The sequence below is a fragment of the Capra hircus genome, chromosome 12, assembly GCF_001704415.2.
Source record: "Capra hircus breed San Clemente chromosome 12, ASM170441v1, whole genome shotgun sequence".
Taxonomy (NCBI): Eukaryota; Metazoa; Chordata; class Mammalia; order Artiodactyla; family Bovidae; genus Capra; species Capra hircus.
In genome coordinates, this window is record NC_030819.1 from 65158477 (window position 1) to 65179502 (window position 21026).

Below are 21026 nucleotides of genomic sequence, written 5' to 3' on the forward strand. Positions count from 1 at the left end.
ATGAATTTGAACCCTGGGTCGGGAAGATCCCTTTGGAGGCGGATGTAGCAACCCACTGCAGTCTTCTTGCCTGGAGAATCCCCATGGCCAGAGGAGCCTGGGCTACAGTCCATAGGGTCGCAAAGAGTCGGACACGACTGAAGTGACTTAGCATGCACACACAAAGGGAAATAAGCTAAATATGACACTTCTCATGCAATTGAGACAATCAGACTACACAGTCAAATCAGACAACCAACCTCACAAACATAAGTAAGAGAGCAGAAGTCAGAGTCTTGTTTCAGAGTGTATAATATTGCAAGGCAGGAAAACACCCTTCCCAGGGTTGCGGGGCAATCAGCCAATAACAATTCGAACTGATAGATGTGAAGTACATACAAAGGGTGTGGTCCACAGTCGAGGCAGTAATCAACATCTATGTGTAGGTATGTGTTAGTCGTTTAGTTGTGTCCAACTCTTTGCAACCCTATGGACTGTAGCCCACCAGCCTCCTCTGTCCAACGGGATCCTCCAGGCAGGAATACTGGAGTGGGTTGCTATTCCTTTCTCCAGGGGAATATATATATATAAACAGATGGAGACTCATAAATTTCTGGCTTGCGAGGAATAGTACAGTTTACCAAGATGTGGAAGAGAAGGGAGCAAGCTTGTATGTCAGGGGTGGGCCCTCAAGAGCTCCGCTTTGGCTGTGTTGAGTCAGGAAGATCTGAGAGACCACATCCCTGCTTCAGGTCTCTGCCCCACTGTTCCCTCCCCCTGGAACATGCTTTCCACAGACCATCCTTAGCCAGGGTCCAACACCATTCCAGGGCTTCAGTCCAATGCCAGGTAGGCTTTTCCTACATTACTGTCCTGCTCTACTCACTTTCTAAGCTATTACTCTAACCTTCTTTTCTTTATAGCACTTAACACCTTCTGAAATGACATCATTGCTTTGCTGACTCATTTACCAGTAAAATGGAAGCTGTGTGTCAGCAGGGATGTTCACGTTCTGCACCATCCCATTGTGCAGGGAGTGTCTGGTCCACAGTGGGCACTCTATATGAGATTATGGGGTGAATGTTAAAGTGAGGATGGTACCAAGTAGGCAGCGGAATTGAAAGACGATTCTTAAAGACACGTTTAAGAGTCATTGCATAAAGATCACATTTAAATCCCTGGAAATTACTGAGACCTCCCGGTATTGTGGAGAAGGAAATGGCAACCCACTCCGGTATTCTTGCCTGGAGAATCCCATGGACAGAGGAGCCTGGTGGGCTACAGTCCATGGGGTTGCAAGAGTCAGACACGACTGAGTGGCTAAACCACCACCATCCGTGTACTGAGGAAGAGAACGGCAGAGGGCCCAGCACTGAACCCCAAGAAAGCCTAGGGTCTAAAGTTCACCTCTTGACCATTCTTTGGAAATTCTTGTCAGTACTTTTACAGTCTTCTCTTCTCCTTTAAATTACCCATCAATTTGTAGACCCTCCCCTCCTTCCTTTGTGGAGAAGGAAATGGCACCCCGCTCCAGTGTTCTTGGCTGGAGAGTCCCAGGGCCGGGGGAGCCTGGTGGGCTGCCGTCGATGGGGTCGCGCAGAGCCGGACACGCCTGAAGCGACTTAGCAGCGGCAGCAGCTCCTTCCTTTGCAGTAGCACGAGCTGTGCACTTTTTTGTTTTCCTGATTAAGATCATAAGCTTCTTAAGGAAAGGATCTAATAGTCAAAATTATAATCTCTGTAATTTTTTATTTATTCACTTTTAGTTGCATTGAGTCTTCATTGCTGCGTGCATGCTCTCTCTAGCTGCGGCAAGCGGGAGCTACTCTTCGCTAAGGTGGGCGGGCTTCTCATCGCGGTGGCTTCTCTTGCCACAGAGCACAGGCTCTGGGCCTCGGGTCTCAGTAGCTGTGGCACTCTGGCTTAGTTGCTGCAAAGCCTGTGGGATCTTTCCAGACCAGGGATCGAACTCATGTCTCCTACATTGGCAGGCGGATTCTTATCCCCTGTATCACCAGGAAGTCCCCAAATTACACTCTTGAATTAGATTAGGTTGTATGGGACTGAAGTGATAAATATTGTCACACCATAGAGTTGCAATACTGGTGTTGAATGCATTAATATTTCAAGTTAATGGACCTTGTGGCCAAGCTTTTAGTGGTCTATCATTAACTTTCCTTTGCAAAATGCATGCTTTTATTCTCAAAACAACCGTCAGATTCATTCAAGAAATCAAGTAATGTAAATAGACCCTGCTGTGAATTCGGCAATTGTGAAAATATAATTGTTTGATCAATAGTAAATGCTAGATTTTATTTTTTCTCTAAGTTTCAGGATATCGAAAGAGACTTAAAACAAATTAAACCTCAGAACATAAAGGAAAGTAAAAGTTTGGAACAAAAACATAAAGCTCAGGTAATAAACATTTTGTTTCAAATTTTTGTATTAAAATTCTGGCTGGGTCTCTGCAGCTTGTAATCCAGTCACCTACAGGATTTTACCCGCTACTGTTTTATGGAATTGCCTTATTTTGTGATGTTAGACTAATGGTTTTAAGTATCTGTAATGTCAAATTGGGAGTTGTAATTTTAAGGTTGTCATTACTAAGATTTTTTCTTGCTTTCTTCTAGAGAGGGGTAAAATTTGAAATTAATTTAGATGAATGTATTTCTGATGAAAACACCCTCCAAGAGGAAGAGGTATGCCATTAAGTTAAATTTCTATTAGTAGAGATGAGAGAATAAGTGTCTTAGTGGCACATTTCATGAAATTTTCCCGTAGAGGGTAGGGAAAATTTTCTAAACACTTCCTAGAAGGATCTCTAGTGTTCAGATAAGTCTTCCAAAATACTTAACCTTCTGTTCATTTTAAAATTGAGATTATTCATATAAACGGATTAGTCCATTTTACTTTGCTATTATAAAGAAGATATTTTCCCCCCAACAGTAACTTTTAAATTATAGCCAGATTAAAGTAGAAGATATAATATTAATATATAGGCAACAACTAATAAACTCACCTAAAATAAATGAGCGTGTATATTTAAGTTGAATAACGAAGAACCTACTGTATAGCACAGGAAACCCTGCTCAAAATTCTGTAAGAACCTAGTTAGAAATTGAAAAAGAATAGATAACATTTATATGTATAATTCTTTTTCAGTTTCTAACTAGGTTCTTACAGAAACTTTGCTATGCATTTGAAATTAATAGAACGTTGTTAATCAACTATAATATGAAATAAAAAATTTAAAAAACAAAAATAAATAAGTGAGCTGGTATCTTGAAACCATGCACATTTATTTTGGATATTGATTAGTTATTGATAACTTTGTACTGGTCTTTGGGTAAATCTCAGTTATGTACTAGGGATCTCATTGAAACAGCAATAATTGCATGAATACAGTAGACTCAAACCTCATTTTATGACTTGATTTCAGCATCTTTTTTTAATCCCATTTTTTACTAAAGCTGCTAACCAATATGAAAATTAACTGATTTGTGTTTCCATTTCACCTCTCCAAATTGGCCTTTTAAATTATCAAAAGTTAAGTATGAATGTGTATATCTCTGTGTATATTCATTACATACTCAATTTCTTTCATTTTTTTATTAGCTTAAAAATTCTTAAATGTTATCATTTCTTTCAGATTTGTATGTTTGTGTGTGTGGTGAAGGTCCATTGTTTTAAAAAAATAGACTTCATGTTTTAGAGCAGTTTTAGTTTCATGGTAAAATTGAGCAGAAGGTACAGAGATTTCCCATGTAGCTCCTGCCACACACACGCACACAGCCTTCCCTCCCATCAGCACCTCCCACCAGAGTGGAACATCCATGGCAAATTAGCTGCCGCATGATCAGCGCTCATCTCTGTTGACAAGGAGAAGAAATGGACAGATAGATTCCTGTTTCTACCTTGTTCCAACATAGTTCCAGCTTAAAACCCTGTCGATTCATGTAATAAACATATGTCGAATACTCATTGCATATTGATGAACCTACACTGGCCCATACTAATCACCCAAAGTCCATAGGTTATGCTAGGATTCACTCATTCTGTGGGTTTTGACAAGTGTAGAATGACATCATTATAGAACCATTGAAAAAGAATAGATACATTTATATGTATAACTGAATCACTTTGCTATGCATTTGAAACTAACAGAACATTGTTAATCAACTATACTCCAATATGAAATAAAAAGTTTTAAAGATAAAATAAAAATAAATAATAGTTTTAAATTTTAGAATAAAATTATAGAATCATACAGAGCATTTAGAATCATACAGAGTATTTTCACTGCCTTAAAAATCCTCTGTGCTCTACTAAGTTTTGAGATTTTACCAGCATTTTGCTACATAAAGACTTCAGTAAAGTGTTGGTAGTTAGTACTCACCTCTAACTGCTAGGCTGTAAGCGTCCTGGAGCTGTGAGTACCAGAGGGATTAGCTCTGGGGACCCAGAGTCTGAGTTGGAAGCTGAGGACCCGTCCCTCCAGTGCTTCTGTGAAATGAGGTGCTGAAATTGGCTTCCCTGATGGCTCCGATGGTAAAGAACCTGCTTGAAATGCAGGAGACCAGGGTTCGACCCCTGGGTCAGGAAGATCTCCTGGAGGAGTTGTGGCAACCCACTCCAGTATTCTTGCCTGGAGAATCCCATGGTCAGAGGAGCCTGGCAGGCTATTGTCCATGGGACTGCAAAGAGTCAGACATGACTGAGTGACTAACATTTTCAAAGTTGGGCTTCTAGAAAAAAGAATGGAGTCCCAAAAGTTTTATGTACCAATTTGTTCATCCTTTGTTCTTCTTTGCTGTGATATGCTTGAAACAGAGTGATCGTCTTAATATTAATAATGGAATGTTAGGAGCAGTTTTAGGGACCTGACTGGCAATGGTAAAGCTTAAGGCAGGGCGTGGATGAACTCGTCTTTAGAGTCCCGTAGCATGGAACAGTAGGGGGATAAGATAGAAGGCAGGACGTCTGCATCAAGTTAGTTGCCGCATGATCAGTGCTCATCACTGTTGACAAGGAGAAGAAATGGACAGACACATTCCTGTTTCTACCTTGTTCCAAAAGAGTTCCAGCTTTAAAAGCCTATTGATTCATGTACTAAACATATACTGAATACCCATTGCATATCTTGGTAAATGCTACTACTGGGAATACAGAATAATTTTTAAACTTTTCCCCCCAAAATGTGGCTTATTTCTCATGAAGCACTGTGGAATTGCTTTAGGCAGTGGATATACTGAATGAAACTTTGACCTCTGAGGATGGCATGAAGTTCATGGAATATAAATGTATGAAGGATGGCATGAAGTTCATGGAATATAAATGTATGAAGGGGCAGGAAGATTATACAGACAAAGCATTTGAAGAACTCTGTTGCCCCGAAGCAGGTATGTGTCCCTTGAAGGCTGCAGATGAGAAGGTAGTGTTTTATTGACAACCCATCTCGTATGCTCTCCTCACTCATCTCCTGTGACCTGACTGTCCCCTGCCCCTCACCGCTCCCTGAGCTGGGCAGAATCTGGCCTGACTCCACCCGCCGCAGAGATCACAGCCCCAGAGACCCGCCTCCTCTCTGCTCTGCCCTGCTGCCAGGGCATTTTCAGCTACTCCCTCAGCTTCCACTCCTCCACCAGCAGCTCCACGCTCATCTGGCTTTCTCAGGATCTCCTAGATGGCTCCATGGACGAGTCCCATTGTCATCTCAAACTCAGTGTGTGTGCGATCGATCTTCTGGGCCCTTTCTTCCCAGGGAGTCTTTATTTTGGGCGATGCCCTCACCAGGCTGACGGTCCTGCTGTTATGCCTGGGGTGGGTTCGACTCTGAGATGATCCTGAGTCTCCCTCCTCCTCCTCCATTCTCTCTGCCCTGCCCTGTCTCAGCCATGTATGTAGTAGGAAGTGCGTGGGCTTTGGAGGCAGAGTTCCAATCCCAGCTGGTACTGCTGCTTTTTGATGGTACAGCCTTTCACATGTTACTTCAAATCTCTGAATCTCAGGCACTTCCCTGGTAGGCTAGTGGTTAAGACTCCACACTCCCAATGCAGGGCCCACAGGGTTCTATCCCTGGTAGGGGAACTAAGATCTCACATGCTGTGTGGCCAAAAAAAAAAAAAAAAAATCTCTGAACCTCAGTTTCCCCTTAGGAATGAGGATACTAATGCTTGCCACCCAGACTTACTGCAAAGACTAACGTGAAAATGGGCATATTAGGTGCTTAATTTAATAGATGCTATTTCCCTAATTTTCCCTTTCCCTTCCCCTCACTCATAGGAGAGCTGCTTTACTCTCCTATGCACCCACCTTTTCTCTAGTCTTTCCCTTTCGTTCTGTAAATATTGCTATAGTCATCTTGTCATATTATTATCCTACTCAAATTTTTAAAATTAATTTTTGCTGGAGTATTGTTGCATTACAATGGTGTGTTAGCTTCTACTGTGCAGCAAGGCGAATCAGCTCTATGTACACGTATACCCCCTCTTTTTTGGATTTCCTTCCCATTTCGGTCACCACAGAGCACTGAGTAGAGTTCCCTGTGCTGAATCGAATAAAGATTTTTTTTTTTCCAGGTGGAAATGAGGCATTATCAAAATGAAATATGAGTAGAGTTCCCTGCTCAAATTTTGTTTTGAGGGAACTCTACTCATATTTCATTTTGATAATGCCCATGAGATACAGTTCATTGCACAAAGTAACACATGTTACGCTGCATCGCGTGATCCCGCTCGATCACCCCCCTCTTCCTGCACTGATGATGGGATCCACACAGCCTGTTGGAACCGCATCTTCTCCTGCAGCTATGTGAGCATTTACACAGCCTGACTCAGCTGTTTCCTCTTCCTAGAGTAATACACGTTGCCTCACTTCCACCTGGAAAAATCTGTATTCAGTTCAGCAGAGAATCCCCAGCTTCTGCCAGACTGCTAGGTGGAAGGGACCTCAGAGATGAGTGACGCCTGACTCTGCCTTCACAATCATAGAACTGTCATGAAGCAGTGAAAGGCAGCACAAAATCTGCTTTTTGAGCCCCAGTTCTAATCATTAGTTTGATACTGAAAATGGACTCAATTTAAACTAGGTTCCTGTAATTATTATTCAGGCTGAACAATTCCCCATGTGTTTCTTGACCTCTGTCTTTCTCTTGTGAATTATGTGCTCATATCCTTTATCTATTTTTCTACTGAATATGTCATTTTTTTAATTTATAAGACTCATTTAAGTAGAACCTTTGCCTGAAATACCTATTGCAAATATTTTCCCCAGTTGGTCTTTAGATCTCATTGACAGTATCAATAGCAAATATGTGTCTGAGTGTATATGTGTGTGTACTTATAACTTGGGAATAAACTCCATAAGAATCATGCAGAGCAAATGAAGGAAACCATAAAACCTTACTGAGGGAGTTAAAGACTGTTTGAATAAATGTAGAGAAAAGAGTCGGACACAACTGGGCAACTGAACAACAACAACAGTGCTGTTATATATTAGAAATATTCATTCCAAATAAATATGTGGATTTTGGGCAATTTCAATCAAAAGCACAATAGGAGTTTTTTTCTGGTGTAAAGAGATCTTGGCAGATTGCAGAATCTTGGAGATCCTTTTTAAAAAATATGTATTTATTTATGGCTGTGTCGGATCTTATGTAGTGCTTGAGCTGAGTACTTGCAGCTTGAGGGCTTAGTTGCCCCATGGCATATGGGATCTTAATTCCTCAAACAGGGCTCATATCCCTGTCCCTTGCATTGGAAGGCAGATTCTTAACCACTGAACCACCAGGGAAGTCCCTTGGAGATTCTTAACTAGCCAAAAAAATCTAGAAAAGAAGAGCAGTGAGTGGTACTTGTCTTCCAAATATCAAACTATATTATATAAATTACAGTGATTAAAACAATATGATACAAAATTTTTTAAAAATTAGTGAAAAAAGACAAAGTTTAGAAACAAACTCTAGTATGTATTATAATTTAGCATATGCTAAAAGTCACATCATGTTAATGGGAATTAAATAAATGAATTAAATAAATGCTCTAGAACTAATTGGTTAACAATTTGGGGGGAAATTATGAAATCAGACTCTAGATAATGATACAGCAAAACAAATTCCAAGCTAAAATCAAAGGGTTTATATGTTAAAAGTGAAACTGTATGTTATAAAATAAAGTGAAAGAAAATGTGAGTATTTTTCAAATAGGGAAGAATTCGCTATTCAAAATACATAGGAAAAAAAAATCACAGAATAAATTAGTAATAGATTCAGCTTTAACAATGAAAGGCTTTGGTAAAGCAAATATTACTAGCTCTTAGAACTGTCATTTTCAATATTTTACCTAGGGAAAATAGTCATAAATGTAAAAAATGAGTTCATTATAGTGTTGTTTATTGTAGTAAAAAATTCTAGCAATCTAAAAATCCAACAAAAGAGAATTAAGTTAAAATGTATCCATAAAACAGGATACCCAGTTTGCTTTAAAAGTGGTATAGAGCAATATTTAATAATTCAGATAGGATATATTGCTAATTGGAAAGAACAAATTATAAAAGGGTACGTAGTATTTGGCCCTTTTTTTTTGTTTCAAAACGAAGCAAAAACAAAAGGTAGGAAGGAAAATTTGCAACTGTAATCATCTTCTGGACAGTGGGATTGTGGAAATTTTGGTTTTCTTCTTTATTTATCTGATCTCCAAATTTCCTATAATGAAACATAGAAACAAATTTTCTAAAAACCATGTTACTTTTGAAATTAAGGTAGGGGACTTGGCTGCTGGTCCAGTGGTTAAGAATATGGGCTTCTACTGCAGGGAGCACAGGGTCAACCCCTCCTTGGGGAACTAAGGTCCCGAATGCCGCAGTGTGGCCAAAAGATAAAGTAAGGAAATGGAATAGTTGCATTTCCGTGGAACCTACTAAAGTTCACATAACGCCCATTCATTCAGTGCTGTTAGTATTTCTTTAGCATTAAATATATTGTCTAGTCAACCAAATGTTAATAATGAAAATGAAACAATTTTAAACCTGTTTATAACTTCAGAACTTAAAAGTTCAGTGGCCTGAAGTAACAAATACCATAAACTTGATGGCTTATTAACAACATTTATTCAATATTTCACACACTTCTGGAGGCTGGAAAGTCCAGGATCATGATGCTGGTAGATTCAGGGTCTGGTGAGGGCCTTATTCCATCTTTTTGCTGTGTCCTCACAAACCAGTCCATCCTAAAGGAAATCAGTCCTGAATATTCATTGGAAGGACTGATGCAGAAGCTGAAGCTCCTGTCCTTTGACCTCCTGATGTGAAGAGCCGATTCATTGGAAAAGACCCTGATGCTGGGAAAGATTGAAGGCAGGAAGAGAAGGGGACAACAGGACGAGATGGGTGGATGGCATCACCGACTCAGTGGGCATGAATTTGAGCAAACTCCAGGAGATAGTGAAGGACAGGGAAGCCTGGTTTGCTGCAGTCCATGGGGTCGCTGACAGGACTCAGCGACTGAACTACAACCCTTAGTGGAAAAGATGAGGGAGCTCTCTGGGGTCTCTTTCATAAGAGCATTACTCATATTCATGAGGCTTCACCCTCGTGACCTAATCACCTCCCCGAAGTCCCTCCTCCTAATACCATCACCTTGGGCATGAGGTTTGGACATCTGAATTGGTGGGTGGGGGTGGGGGGGTGGGGTGGGGTGTGGGTAAGGGAGGGATGGCGTGCAAACATTCAGTCCATAATAATCTGTACTAGAAGGATGGTGGTGACTTGTTTTTGAATGTGCCAGCTGATGGATTCCAGGTTTCCTAAGAACCATTTGGTGCTATTAGTCACACTTTGCTGCTTTGAGATGAACGAGTTATCTCCTTATACCCAGAGTTGTGCGTTCCGGATGCCACTGCTGCAGGGCACAGAAGACAGTGGGCCCCAGGAGCTCCTCAGACTCTGCTGCAAATGATGGCCTCTGCCAGTGTCACCTCCACCTGCTCCACCTGCTCCACCATGCCTGAGGGTGAGGCTGACATCAGTGGCTTAAATCATCAGCAAGAGGAGAGAGAGGCTCCAGACACAGCTGTGTTCACCCCAAATGCCAGTGCTCACTCTGACCTGATAGTTCTCGCTTTTCAGTATAGTCCTATAAGAAAAAGAGAAAGAAAAGTCGCTCAGTCGTGTCCGACTCTTTGCAAGCCCATGGACTGTAGCCTACCAGGGTCCTCTGTCCATGGGATTCTCCAGGCAAGAGTACTGGAGTGGATTGCCATTTCCTTCTCCAGGGGGTCTTCCCAACGCAGGGATTGAACCCGGGTCTCCTGCTTTGCAGGCAGACGCTTTACCATCTGAGGCACCAGGGAAGCCCTACAGTCCCTATAGGTTTGTATCAAATACTTGTCAAAAGATACTGTTTTAGATTAGGCTTGTGGCTCAGATGGTAAAGAATCTGCCTGCAGTGCAGGAGACCCAGGTCTGATCCCGGGGTCGGGAAGATCCCCTGGAGAAGCAAATAGCAACCCACTCCAGTATTCTTGCCTGTTGAATCCCATAGACAGAGGAGCCTGGTGGGCTACAGTCCATAGGACTGCAAAGAGTCAGACACGACTGAGCAACCAGTGCTTCCGCTTCCTACCTCTGCAGAGACTTGCCTACTAATTATTCTAGACAATTGACCACTGTAGCTGTGAGAATGTAAGGGAGGAAAGATCCAGGCTCCCACCTCCCTCTCAAGGAGGGGCAGGTGGCTTCATTTACTTTCCTGTGCTAGCCCAATAACTCTCTTGCAATGTCTTGGAGGGCCATTTTTTTCATCAGTAACATCAGAATTGAAATATTAGCTATTCCACAAGATTTAGAGAGTTAGTGCAAAGATACACATTAAATTGCTTTGTAAGCCAATGTACTACTTCAGTGTTGGGACAGTTTAGAATGTGATGGTATTTTCAATGTAAATTCTTTTGTTTACATCTGAGCTTCTGGCATAGTCTTTCCTCATCAGAGAGTCCCTGCAATACCTGGGTGTGATCTTACAGGTGGTGGAGATTTTTATTGCTTATTTCCTATGTTCTTGATAACGTGGGGCCATGTGTGCTAAGTTACTTCAGTGGTGTCTGACTCTTTGCGATCCTATGGACTGTAGCCTGCCGGGCTCCTCTATCTATGGGATTCTCTAGGCAAGATTACTGGAATGGGTTGCCTTTCCCTCCTCCGGGGGATCTTCCTGGCCCAGGAATCAAGCTTGCTTACATCTCCTACATTGCAGGCTGGTTCTTTATCTCTAGTACCACCTGGGAAGCCCATGTGGGGCTGAGGGAGAGCTAAAATTTATGTCCATCTTATAAGTTGAAGTCTGTAAGTATTACTGAAGTTAGTAATTAAAAGTGTTTGAATGGACCCATATTTATACTGTTACGAAATATATCATTAAATTTACAGAAAAGGGCTTGCAAACATAATACAATTTAATCCATCCCAAGCCAGTGAAACAATAAGGAGGGAAACTGAATTTAAAATAAACGATAGAATAGAAATGTCAACGTACCAAAATAGCCAGTTTGCAAAGCAAAAAATGACTCTCCTGCCTAGTAGCTCTGTGACAGTCATACTGTCACTGAACTTGTCTTAGCTTCTTTACTCAAAAAATGAGGGGTGGGATTAGGTTATCTCCAAGGTTCTTGCATTCTGTGATTTTAAAAACTCCACTGAAGAAGCATCTTTATTGTCACTAATCCAGTCTCCTTTTCAGACGGCCGAGTGACTGAGACTGAAGGCGGTCCAGAAAACAGGAGACGGTGGCAGCGAGAAGCCCCGGGAACTTTACTGAGTGTTTTGGCAGGAGCACAGCTAACCAGTAGCTCGCTTTCTGCCAACGATGGAGAATGTGGTATGTAGTTTAAGCACATCCCCAACCCCCTGCAGAATTTTGTCAGACATGGAAATGCAGGATGGGGATAAGAATAGCCTGGAGAGAGAATTGAGAGGGTGTCAAAGCCTTTTCAGAAGCTGATTTACTTTGTCCAAGCCTGTTCCAGATGCATTAATGAAAGACTTGAGCTTCTGAGAAAAGTGGAGTCATTTTCTGTAACGGGATCGGTTGATGAGTGATGAAAATTAGGTAGGAAGGGCAGGTGGCTTTGTAGATGATGAGCTAGGGCTTAGCTCTACTTGACAGAGTCCATTTAATCTGACAGCTATTCAGCAGACTCAAATCACCATGCAGTGGGCAATAAAATACGTCTTAATATAGTTTTTTTTTTGGCTTTGGGGATTTTTTTTTTTTTTTTTGCCTCTAACTTTTAGCAAGATTATGCTTGTGTTGGCTTCAGAAGTTGTTGTTTTCTAAAGGTTGAGGGAATTTGCATCACAGGGAGGATCTGGTGTGAACTGCCACGAGAAAAGCCATCTGGGACAGGCAGGTATCAAACAAAGAACACCTGCCCAGGCAGGGTTTTGGGGCTTCAGAGATGCGAGGCTGAGGGGGCAGGGGGGCCTGGGTACCAACCTGAGAGTAATGGAGGCTGATGAGTGCTTGAAAAGTGAAAGAGCAACAGGAAAGTATGTTGAGAATAATGCAAGAGGCATAGCTGACTGTTTCTGAAGTGAGTCTGCCAGGGTGTGAAGTGCAAGAAAAGGGGAATCTCTGTGAAAGCTGTCTTTCACAGAGACGGCATTTTATTGTCGAAGGAACATTTCAGGCGGGAAGGATTTGCAGATCTACCCAGCTGAGAGACTGAGAAAGTATAACTAAAATCTAGGAGCAGTAGAAGGAGCCAGGTTCCCTGAGCAGCTGGAGTTCTTCGATATTATGACTTATTTCAGCTGCCACACTTAAAACTCAACGCTTGGGTGGAGGGGGTGGGGAGAGAGAGAGAAATGGTTCTCTGTCTTCAAGGCTTTCTTTCTAGTAACTTCAAATCACAGGCTGCAGTCTGATTGCTGGTCAGCTTCTTCCCCTTCTATCCTGGGATAAAGGCATTGTCTGTAAGATGGGGCTGGAGGCTGAGGGGTTGGGAGGAGGCTTTGGGCCGCCCTGCATTAGACTGGAGGCCAAGGGCTGGGGTCCCAGACCAGGGAGGATGGAGGTGCCCATCTTTCAGGACACTGTGATGGCAAAGCGACATGCTGGTGGTGATGATTTGTCTTCTTGCATTTGTTCCTGCGATTCTTTGAAAGAATCATAGAAACTCTTCATATGATCTTGCATGCCACATGAATTTATTTATGAACTTACTATATTTTTGCATGGACAGCTTTACATTAGGCATATATGAGTAACTGAGCCAACAAGTGGGATGCAAGATAGGAACTTGCCTCTCAGGGTGGCGTCCAAAGCAAAGCGTGGATATTTTCTTTTGTAACCTGTTAATGGTGTGGGCACCCCCTCCCACTCCAGCTGTGCTTTTTCTTTTAATATATATATTTTTTAATTTGGTTGTACCAGGTCTTGATTTTGCCATGCAGGATCTTTAGTTGCAGCATGCAAGCTCTTAGTTGCAGCATGTGGGATTTAGTTCCCTGAGCTGGGATCAAACCTGGGCCATCTGCATTGGGACCACAGAAGGCTTAGCCACTGGGCCACCAGGAAAGTCCCTGGCTGGACTTTTCATTGGTCTTTCAGCCTCTAACTCTGTGGTTGGCCTCACCTCATCTTTCCTATCCCAGGAGCAAGCTTGACTTCCTATCTCTGGTCGTCTTTCTTTAGCTATCCCTCTGCACCTGGGATTTCCCTGGTGACTTAGCAGTAAAGGATTCTCCTGCAATGCAGGAGACACAGGAGACATGAGTTGTATCCCTGGGTCAGGAAGATCCCTGGAGGAGGAAATGGCAACTCACTCCAGTTTTCTTGCCTGAAAAGACCCCATGGACAGAGGAGCCTGGTGGACTGTGATTCATGCATGGGGTCACAAAGAGTCTAACATAGCTGAGTGACTAAGCATGGACACGCACACTGCACCCCTGCCAGATAATATTGACACTAAAAAGGACCAAGTCTCTTCTCTGCTTTAAATCCTGCAAAAGATTCTCCCTCACCCTCCAGATAAAACCCAGATTGTGCAGACTCTAAGCGCCTTTAAGACCAAATGGCCCCTCCCAACGAACGTCAGAGCCCCTGGCACTTGTCTTCAACTATTCTTCCTTCTGTTTAGAATGCAAGCCTTCCTTCCTTTGCTAGAGTAATTCTCCCTCAAGATTCCTCTCTGATGGAACTCCTGCTCACTTCTCTAGCGATGTTTTATCAGCAGTTACCCTTCCCTCCATACTTTTCCCTGTACTGCCAGATAGAGCTGGCAGAAGTGTCTGGAATATAGAAGATTCTTAATAAGTTAATAATTTGGATGAATGAATTCAAGAGCCTGTAACTTGATTGACATGCTTCCCTTTAATCCAAAAAATTCTGCTAAGCTTTCTGTAACTCCTCCAATCTGTCTACTGTCTCTCTGACTTTTCTTTTAGCTACCTCTGACAGTTCCACATTCATTCAGTGTCACACTGAAATTCGTGCACACTCAAATATTGGTTAAGTGCATGAAATACATTTCCTTATTATATTTATTATGTGAATTCAGGCCATAAGAAGATGTAGTAGTGATTTTATTTGAATTTTTATTGATTGCTATGAAAAACCTGGATCTCAGCTAAATTACTGCCTGTGTACCACTGACAGGCAACCACTGTTTTATTTTTTTTAATATTAAAATATTTTTTTTTCCTTTTGTCTGGCTGGGTTTTAGTTTCATCTTGCAGGATCTAGTTCCCTGACCAGGGATTGGATCTTGGTTCCCTGCATTGGGAGCACAGAGTCTTAACCACTGGACCACCAGGGAGTCTTAGGTAACCACTGGTTTAAGTGCTTGAGAAGACATCGTGGCATGTCGCCTGTGTATTCATCTGAGTTTGGGTTCCCTGCTTCGTATCCTACAAGACACTAATTCTCTGATCATAAAAATCAAGTTCACGTTGATTTTCTGTTTAATAGCTTTCTTCCTCCCTAGGCTACAAGCTTCTGAGGGCTTTGTCTTGATCACCACCCCACTCCGACTCTCTATCCGTGGTGCCTGCTACCATGTCCAGAACTTAGTAGGTGACCGTGTCTCTGTGAGTGAGAATACAGCCACAGCATAATTTTTACTATCACTTTATGTAAAGGCATGGGTTTGCCAATGGCTGCATTGCCATCAAGCTGGATAAGGAAATTACAACATTGAAAATTATTCTTACGGTTCTGTAGACTCTTTAGGAAGACTGTCTGCATGTGTAAATTCTAATAACTTTGATTACATGTATAATAGACACAATTTATAAAGGCATTTATGGATTCGTTGTCATACATTTAATTGCGATTCATATATCCTCTGTCATATCTTAGGCTTAAACATCCAGTTTCTTGAAAATAAACTCCTCTGATGCGTCTTGTTCTAAATTCCATTTAAAAGTGAAAGATTATCAGTACATGTTTAATTAGTCCTAATTTATTTAATTTGTTTTTAATTGGAGGATAATTACTTTACAATGTTGTGTTGATTTCTGCCATACCACAACATAAATCAGCCATAAGGATACATTATCCCCTCCCTCTTGAACCTCCCTCCCACCCCCCAACCCATCCCACCCGTCTAGGCTGACCCAGAGCACCAGGTTGAGCTCCCTGTGCCATGCAGCAGCTTCCCACTAGCTGTTGTACAGATGATAATATATATGTTTCAGTGCTTCTCTCTCAATTTATCCCTCCATCTCCTCCCCCACTGGGACCACAAGTCTGTTCTCTATGTCTCCGTGTCCTAATTTTGAAAATTTAAAATAGTAAGACTATAAAATCCTTTTAAATGAATCTTACTAGTAAAAACTACACTGTTTCAAGGAGGAAACATGTGCATAATTAATTCAGGTCAGGAATTTTGTTTATAGTTTAGCCACTCCCAGGGAGTCCTTGGTGGGAAGGCAGCCTCTGTTCTTCTGGTGTCAGTTTTCAGGGTACACAGTTGCCTTGGTAACATCATAGTTGTACATCTTGATAACAGCCGATTTCCATTTTTGTAGTCAGCCTTTCATTCTTTCTTCTATCCTGTTAAACAAAACTAAGGGTCTCCTAAAACTGCCTTCTTGAGACAGGAAAGTAAAACTATCAGATTCCCATACCAAGAAGAATACTCTGTTCTAGTAGCCAGACTAACTCATAAATGAGATATATGAATCTACTTCATTTATTTAATGCACTTTAGGAAGTGATATGAGCTGTGATTTGGGATGAACTGTGTTCATTAAAAATAGGTAAATACTTGCTGTGCGGTGAAATTTCAACTTGTGAGCGTATACATGGGTTGTCATGTAAAAGTTTACAAAAATATCTCTGCTTTTAATTCCACCTTATATTTTCATTTTTATGAATATACCAGAGTGACATAAAGTTAAAGATGTGTGTTTATATAGTAGTAGTTTAATGTTAGTTGCTCACTCATGTCTGACTCTTTGTTGTCCCAAGGACTATAGCCTGCCAGGCTCCTCTGTACATGGCATTCTCCAGGCAGGAATAATGGAGTTCTCTTCTCCAGATATGTGCTTAAGAAAGACTAAAAGAGTTCTTATAGTAATTTATATTTATAAAATATAAATTTTAAGGGCTAAGAAAACATTGTGCCCTTTTATTGGGAACGTTTTCTTTGTTATTAGTGTATAAAATAAGTGTACCTTACAATCATTGAAATCTTAGAGCTGTTGAGGGGATGCTGGTTTCTGTAAAGAAATGAAATATTTTACTATCTTCAGTCTAATCTTTCCCCCAAGAGGAATGAAAGTACACTTTAAATAACAACAATGAATTCACCCCCTCACCTCCACCCTCACCAAAAAAAAGATAAAGTTGCGGGTATGCGCTTTGGGTTTTCCCTGCAGACATCAGTGATTTACTGTAACCATAAGCTGAATACTGTGTATAAAAACACTGAAAGAGAAAGTGAAGTTGCTCAGTCGTGTCTGACTCTTTGCGACACCATGGACTGTAGCCTATCAGGCTTCTCCATCCATGGGATTTTCCAGGCAAGAATACTGGAGTGGGTTGCCATTTCCTTCTCCAGCGGATCTTCCTGATTCAGGGATCAAACCCAGATCTCCTGCATTACAGGCAGACGCTTTACCCTCTGAGCCATCAGGGAAGCCCCCAAACAGTGAAGGGTGGTCCAATAATGTTAGCAGGTTTCCCAGGTGGCGCTTGTGGTGAAGAATCTGCCTGCCCATGCAGTAGACAGGGGTTCGATTCCTGGGTTGAAGAGATGCCCTGGAGCAGGCAATGGCAACCCACTCCAGTATTCTTGCCTGGAAGACTGTGGGCAGAGGAGCTTGATGGGCTTTACAGTCCATGGGGCTGCAAAGAGTCAGACATGACTGAGCACAAATAATGTTGGCAAGTCTTACGTTTTTCCAAGATCTCCTTAAATTTTCTATACAATCAAACTTCTACCCTGAAAGTGGGGTTAGTTTGTCTCTTCATCTCTGATCATTATTTCTCTCACTTCCTTTTTCTTCTCTTGTGTTGCCTACTACTTTCAGTACAACGTGGAATAGTTGCTGTCCATTTTTATCTGTCTTATTCTCTGCTTTAATGGAATTATTCAAAGGTTTTACCATTGTGGCTGATGTTCAGTATAGACTCTAGGTGCATGCCCCTCATGAGGTGTATAGGCTGAGATGCTTTCATCTCTGTCATTTATTTAACAGTGGGATCACTGAAAGAAGATAAGGGGAAGGTGGAAATGGCCTCTGACATCGAAGTAGATGCAGGACAAGCAGATCCAAGATCTGATGACGATGATGATACGTAAGTCAATCATTCACAGAGGCCTGCATGAAGCACAGAATATAGTCAAAATGGTAAAAAGTTAAAATGCTGCTGTCGAGGCATCAAAGATAGCCTCAAAGACTCAGCTAAGGAGACCAGTGTGTGCGTGTGTGTTAGTCGCTCAGTCGTGTCCGATTTCTACCCTTTCAGAAGGGGTGGGTCTCTGGGTAGTAGCTGCGAGACCCTGGGCACTTTTTCAAAATCTCTTTGAGCCCAGCTTCTTTGTAAATTGATGATGATAATGTCTACCTCAAGTATTATTATTAGATGAAACACAGTATATGGGAGGTGCTTTAGGGCAGTGACTGGCATATAGGAAGGGCTTAATATATGGCAGACATTTCATTATCTTTTTTCTCTTCCTGCCTTTTTTTAAACATGAGTTTAATAGATATTAATAAATATCATAAAGTTTGTAGAACACAGTTCCAGCTTTACAAAATATTGATTCTCCCAACATTGGATGTTAATCATCCTAAGAAAAACCAGACTGATAAACAATTTATTACCTGGCTGAAAAAGCAACTTTAATATTGCTCAGTTGGGGATTGGGGCTCAAGAAGGGACATATTTTCATGTCTTCATCAGTGTTTTGATACCACAGAGTATATTTTTACTGTTTTATTATTTCAGAAATTTTGAAGAATCTGAAGATGAATTGAGAAATGAAGTAGTAGAATCTCTGGAAAAACTGGCTACTTTCAATGAGGCAGAAAAAAGAGAAGAGGTTTCTAGTTCTTCTAAAGATGCTGGAAACTTAGAAGAAACAGAGGGGATAGGCATGCAGAAATATTCAGAATTAAATGAAGGTTTGGAGAGTATTTTTATTCCATCTGATGACAAAATTTGTATTGGTGACGAAGATCAAAGAATATCAACCAACAGTCAAAATATTCAACTGTGATTGTTGACCTTTTTCTTAAATGATGTTTGTATGTGTTATAGTGTCTCTTTGGGAACAAGTCATAAATATTCATTTACTGTAAGGGTTTTCCAGTAATCCCAAGGCTTTATTAGTTTTTCTCTCAATTTAGACAGTGGGACTAACTTTTGAATGTAGAAATTCATATTTTTACTTTAACATTTCTATTAAGAAATCTTTCAGATTCTGTATGTGGTCAGCATAGCAACGTGACTCCCCCTACCCCAAGCACACCCAAAGATGTGAATATATTTTTACCTGGCAAAGGGGAATTAACATCGCAGGTAGAATTAAGATTTCTAACCAGCTGACCTTAAATAGGGAGGTTATTTTGGATTATTCAGATGGGCTCAGTGTCAGCACAAGAGTCTCTGAAGGTGGAAGAGGAAGTGAACCAGAGAGGTGGCAGCTGAGGGGATGGTTCAGCTCGATCCTGCTGGCTTTGAAGATGGAGCAAGGGGCCTCATGCCAAGGAATGCAGCCCTGCCAACACCTTGATTTTAGCCTCATGAAATCCACTTTAGACTTCTCACCGATGGAACTATAATACATTTTTGTTGTTTTAACCAAGTTTGCAGTCATTTGTTAGTGATAGAAAACTAATATAGATTCATTCATTTAAAATAATGTTATTTTATAAAACCATTTCTGACATTTCTTAGGGTATACTGAATATGTTTTTTTGAAGCTGATGTTGACACTGATGGAAGTAAGTAACTGAGCAAGGAGAAGAATTGTGTACCAAAGAATCATTTTAGTGTCTCACTGAATTATTTTCTAATAGATTCAAATGTATAAACTTCTGGAAGGCAGGGACTATATCTGGTCTTTATTTTTCATGGTCTTTTTTATATATAGCGGTTAGCCCAGTGCCAGAAATGTTTAATTGAAAAAACTAATATAATTTCTTATTAGGACTGTAAGCTCTTTGAGACAGGAACCTAGACTTCAACTTTTTTTTGTATTAATTATAACAATTCCAGTGTTGAACCTATGTCTGGAGCTTAGTAGATACTCTGATTTATTGTATCTGCTGTTATGAAGGACAGAGTGGTTATAGCTAAGCAGTAGAATTCTGACCATAATATCTGGTCTTTAATGAAAGTAAAACTAAAATGGCACATTGATACATTGCCGAACCAAAAAAACAAACTATTGATCAGACCTGCATGCCTTCAGAATTGTTAGAAAATTCATGTGTCTCAGTAACTATGTATGAATCTATCAACTTGATCATTCTTTAAATGATACCAAGAAGTATATCAACCCTTAACTTCCCTTCTAAGTGTCTTGTAATAGTTATGTATGATCCAAGTGAGCACACAGCACCAGGCTACTGGAACTGATGCTTCTCTAAAGCCAAGGGTGGCCTTAATTAGGGTGGGGAGAGGGTAAGAATCAGCAGAGGAATAGTGGAGACGAAGGGTAAATCATAGGGGCAGAATTTGACTCTAGAAATATGCACAGCTTCTTGTGGGTTAATGGATGTAACTTAAATTTTTTTTTTACTAGAGTTGTTTTACAATGTTGTGTTAGCTTCTGCTGTACAGCAAAGTCAATCAGCTATACATATACATGAATCCACTCTTTTTAAGAATTTTTTCCCATATAGGTCATTGTAGAGTACTGAGGAGAGTTCCCTGTGCTATATGGTAGGTTCTCATTAGTTATCTGTATTTTATATACAACGGTGTGGAAAGTAACTTTTTCATAGTACCCACTAACAGATTTAGCAGACACACTTCACTTATTTATTCATATCATAGTTCTGGAGTCTAGGGTACATTTGTATAATACAATACACAAATATTCTGAAAGCACTGATAATCACACTGGTCCCTATCTCATAATTTTGTCTAGAATATGACTTTGGAAATTATCCTGGAAATTATTAAAGGGTATGAATCTCTGCAGTATGTTACAGGTCTGAAATACTCATTAAAAAAATCTATTAAACCTGACTACCTACTTTTCTTGTGGGTACACGAGACAAGACAGTTCTTGTTTTGCCTTTAAAAACTTTTTCTGTTTAAAAAATATTCTTGGCATGAGTACTTGGAAATAGTGGCGGTGGTTTATTCACTAAGTTGTGTCTGACTCTTGCAGCCCCATGGACTGTATAGCCTGCCAGGTTCCTCTCTGTCCATGGGATTCTCCAGGCAAGAATACTGGAGTGGGCTGCCATTTCAGTGGGTAATAAACAATTCACAACTGAGAGACTACGTGAGGGGCGGGAGACTATGTGAACTGGGAGACTATAAAGGTGCCATACTGGGAAAAGAAAGATAATAAAATTACTTCTTTCAA

The 21026-nt window shown here is 40.9% G+C and overlaps 1 protein-coding gene across 1 annotated transcript in view; it reads left to right on the plus strand.

Moving 5' to 3' along the window:
* Positions 1-10106, plus strand: part of NEK5 (NIMA related kinase 5) — a 47586-nt gene extending 37480 nt beyond the window's left edge. The window contains exons 16-20 of the mRNA XM_018056310.1: positions 2314-2394; positions 2610-2678; positions 5216-5378; positions 9821-10000; positions 10102-10106. Of these exons, the coding sequence (XP_017911799.1) occupies positions 2314-2394; positions 2610-2678; positions 5216-5378; positions 9821-10000; positions 10102-10106 (498 nt within the window). The remainder of the gene's footprint in view (positions 1-2313; positions 2395-2609; positions 2679-5215; positions 5379-9820; positions 10001-10101) is intronic.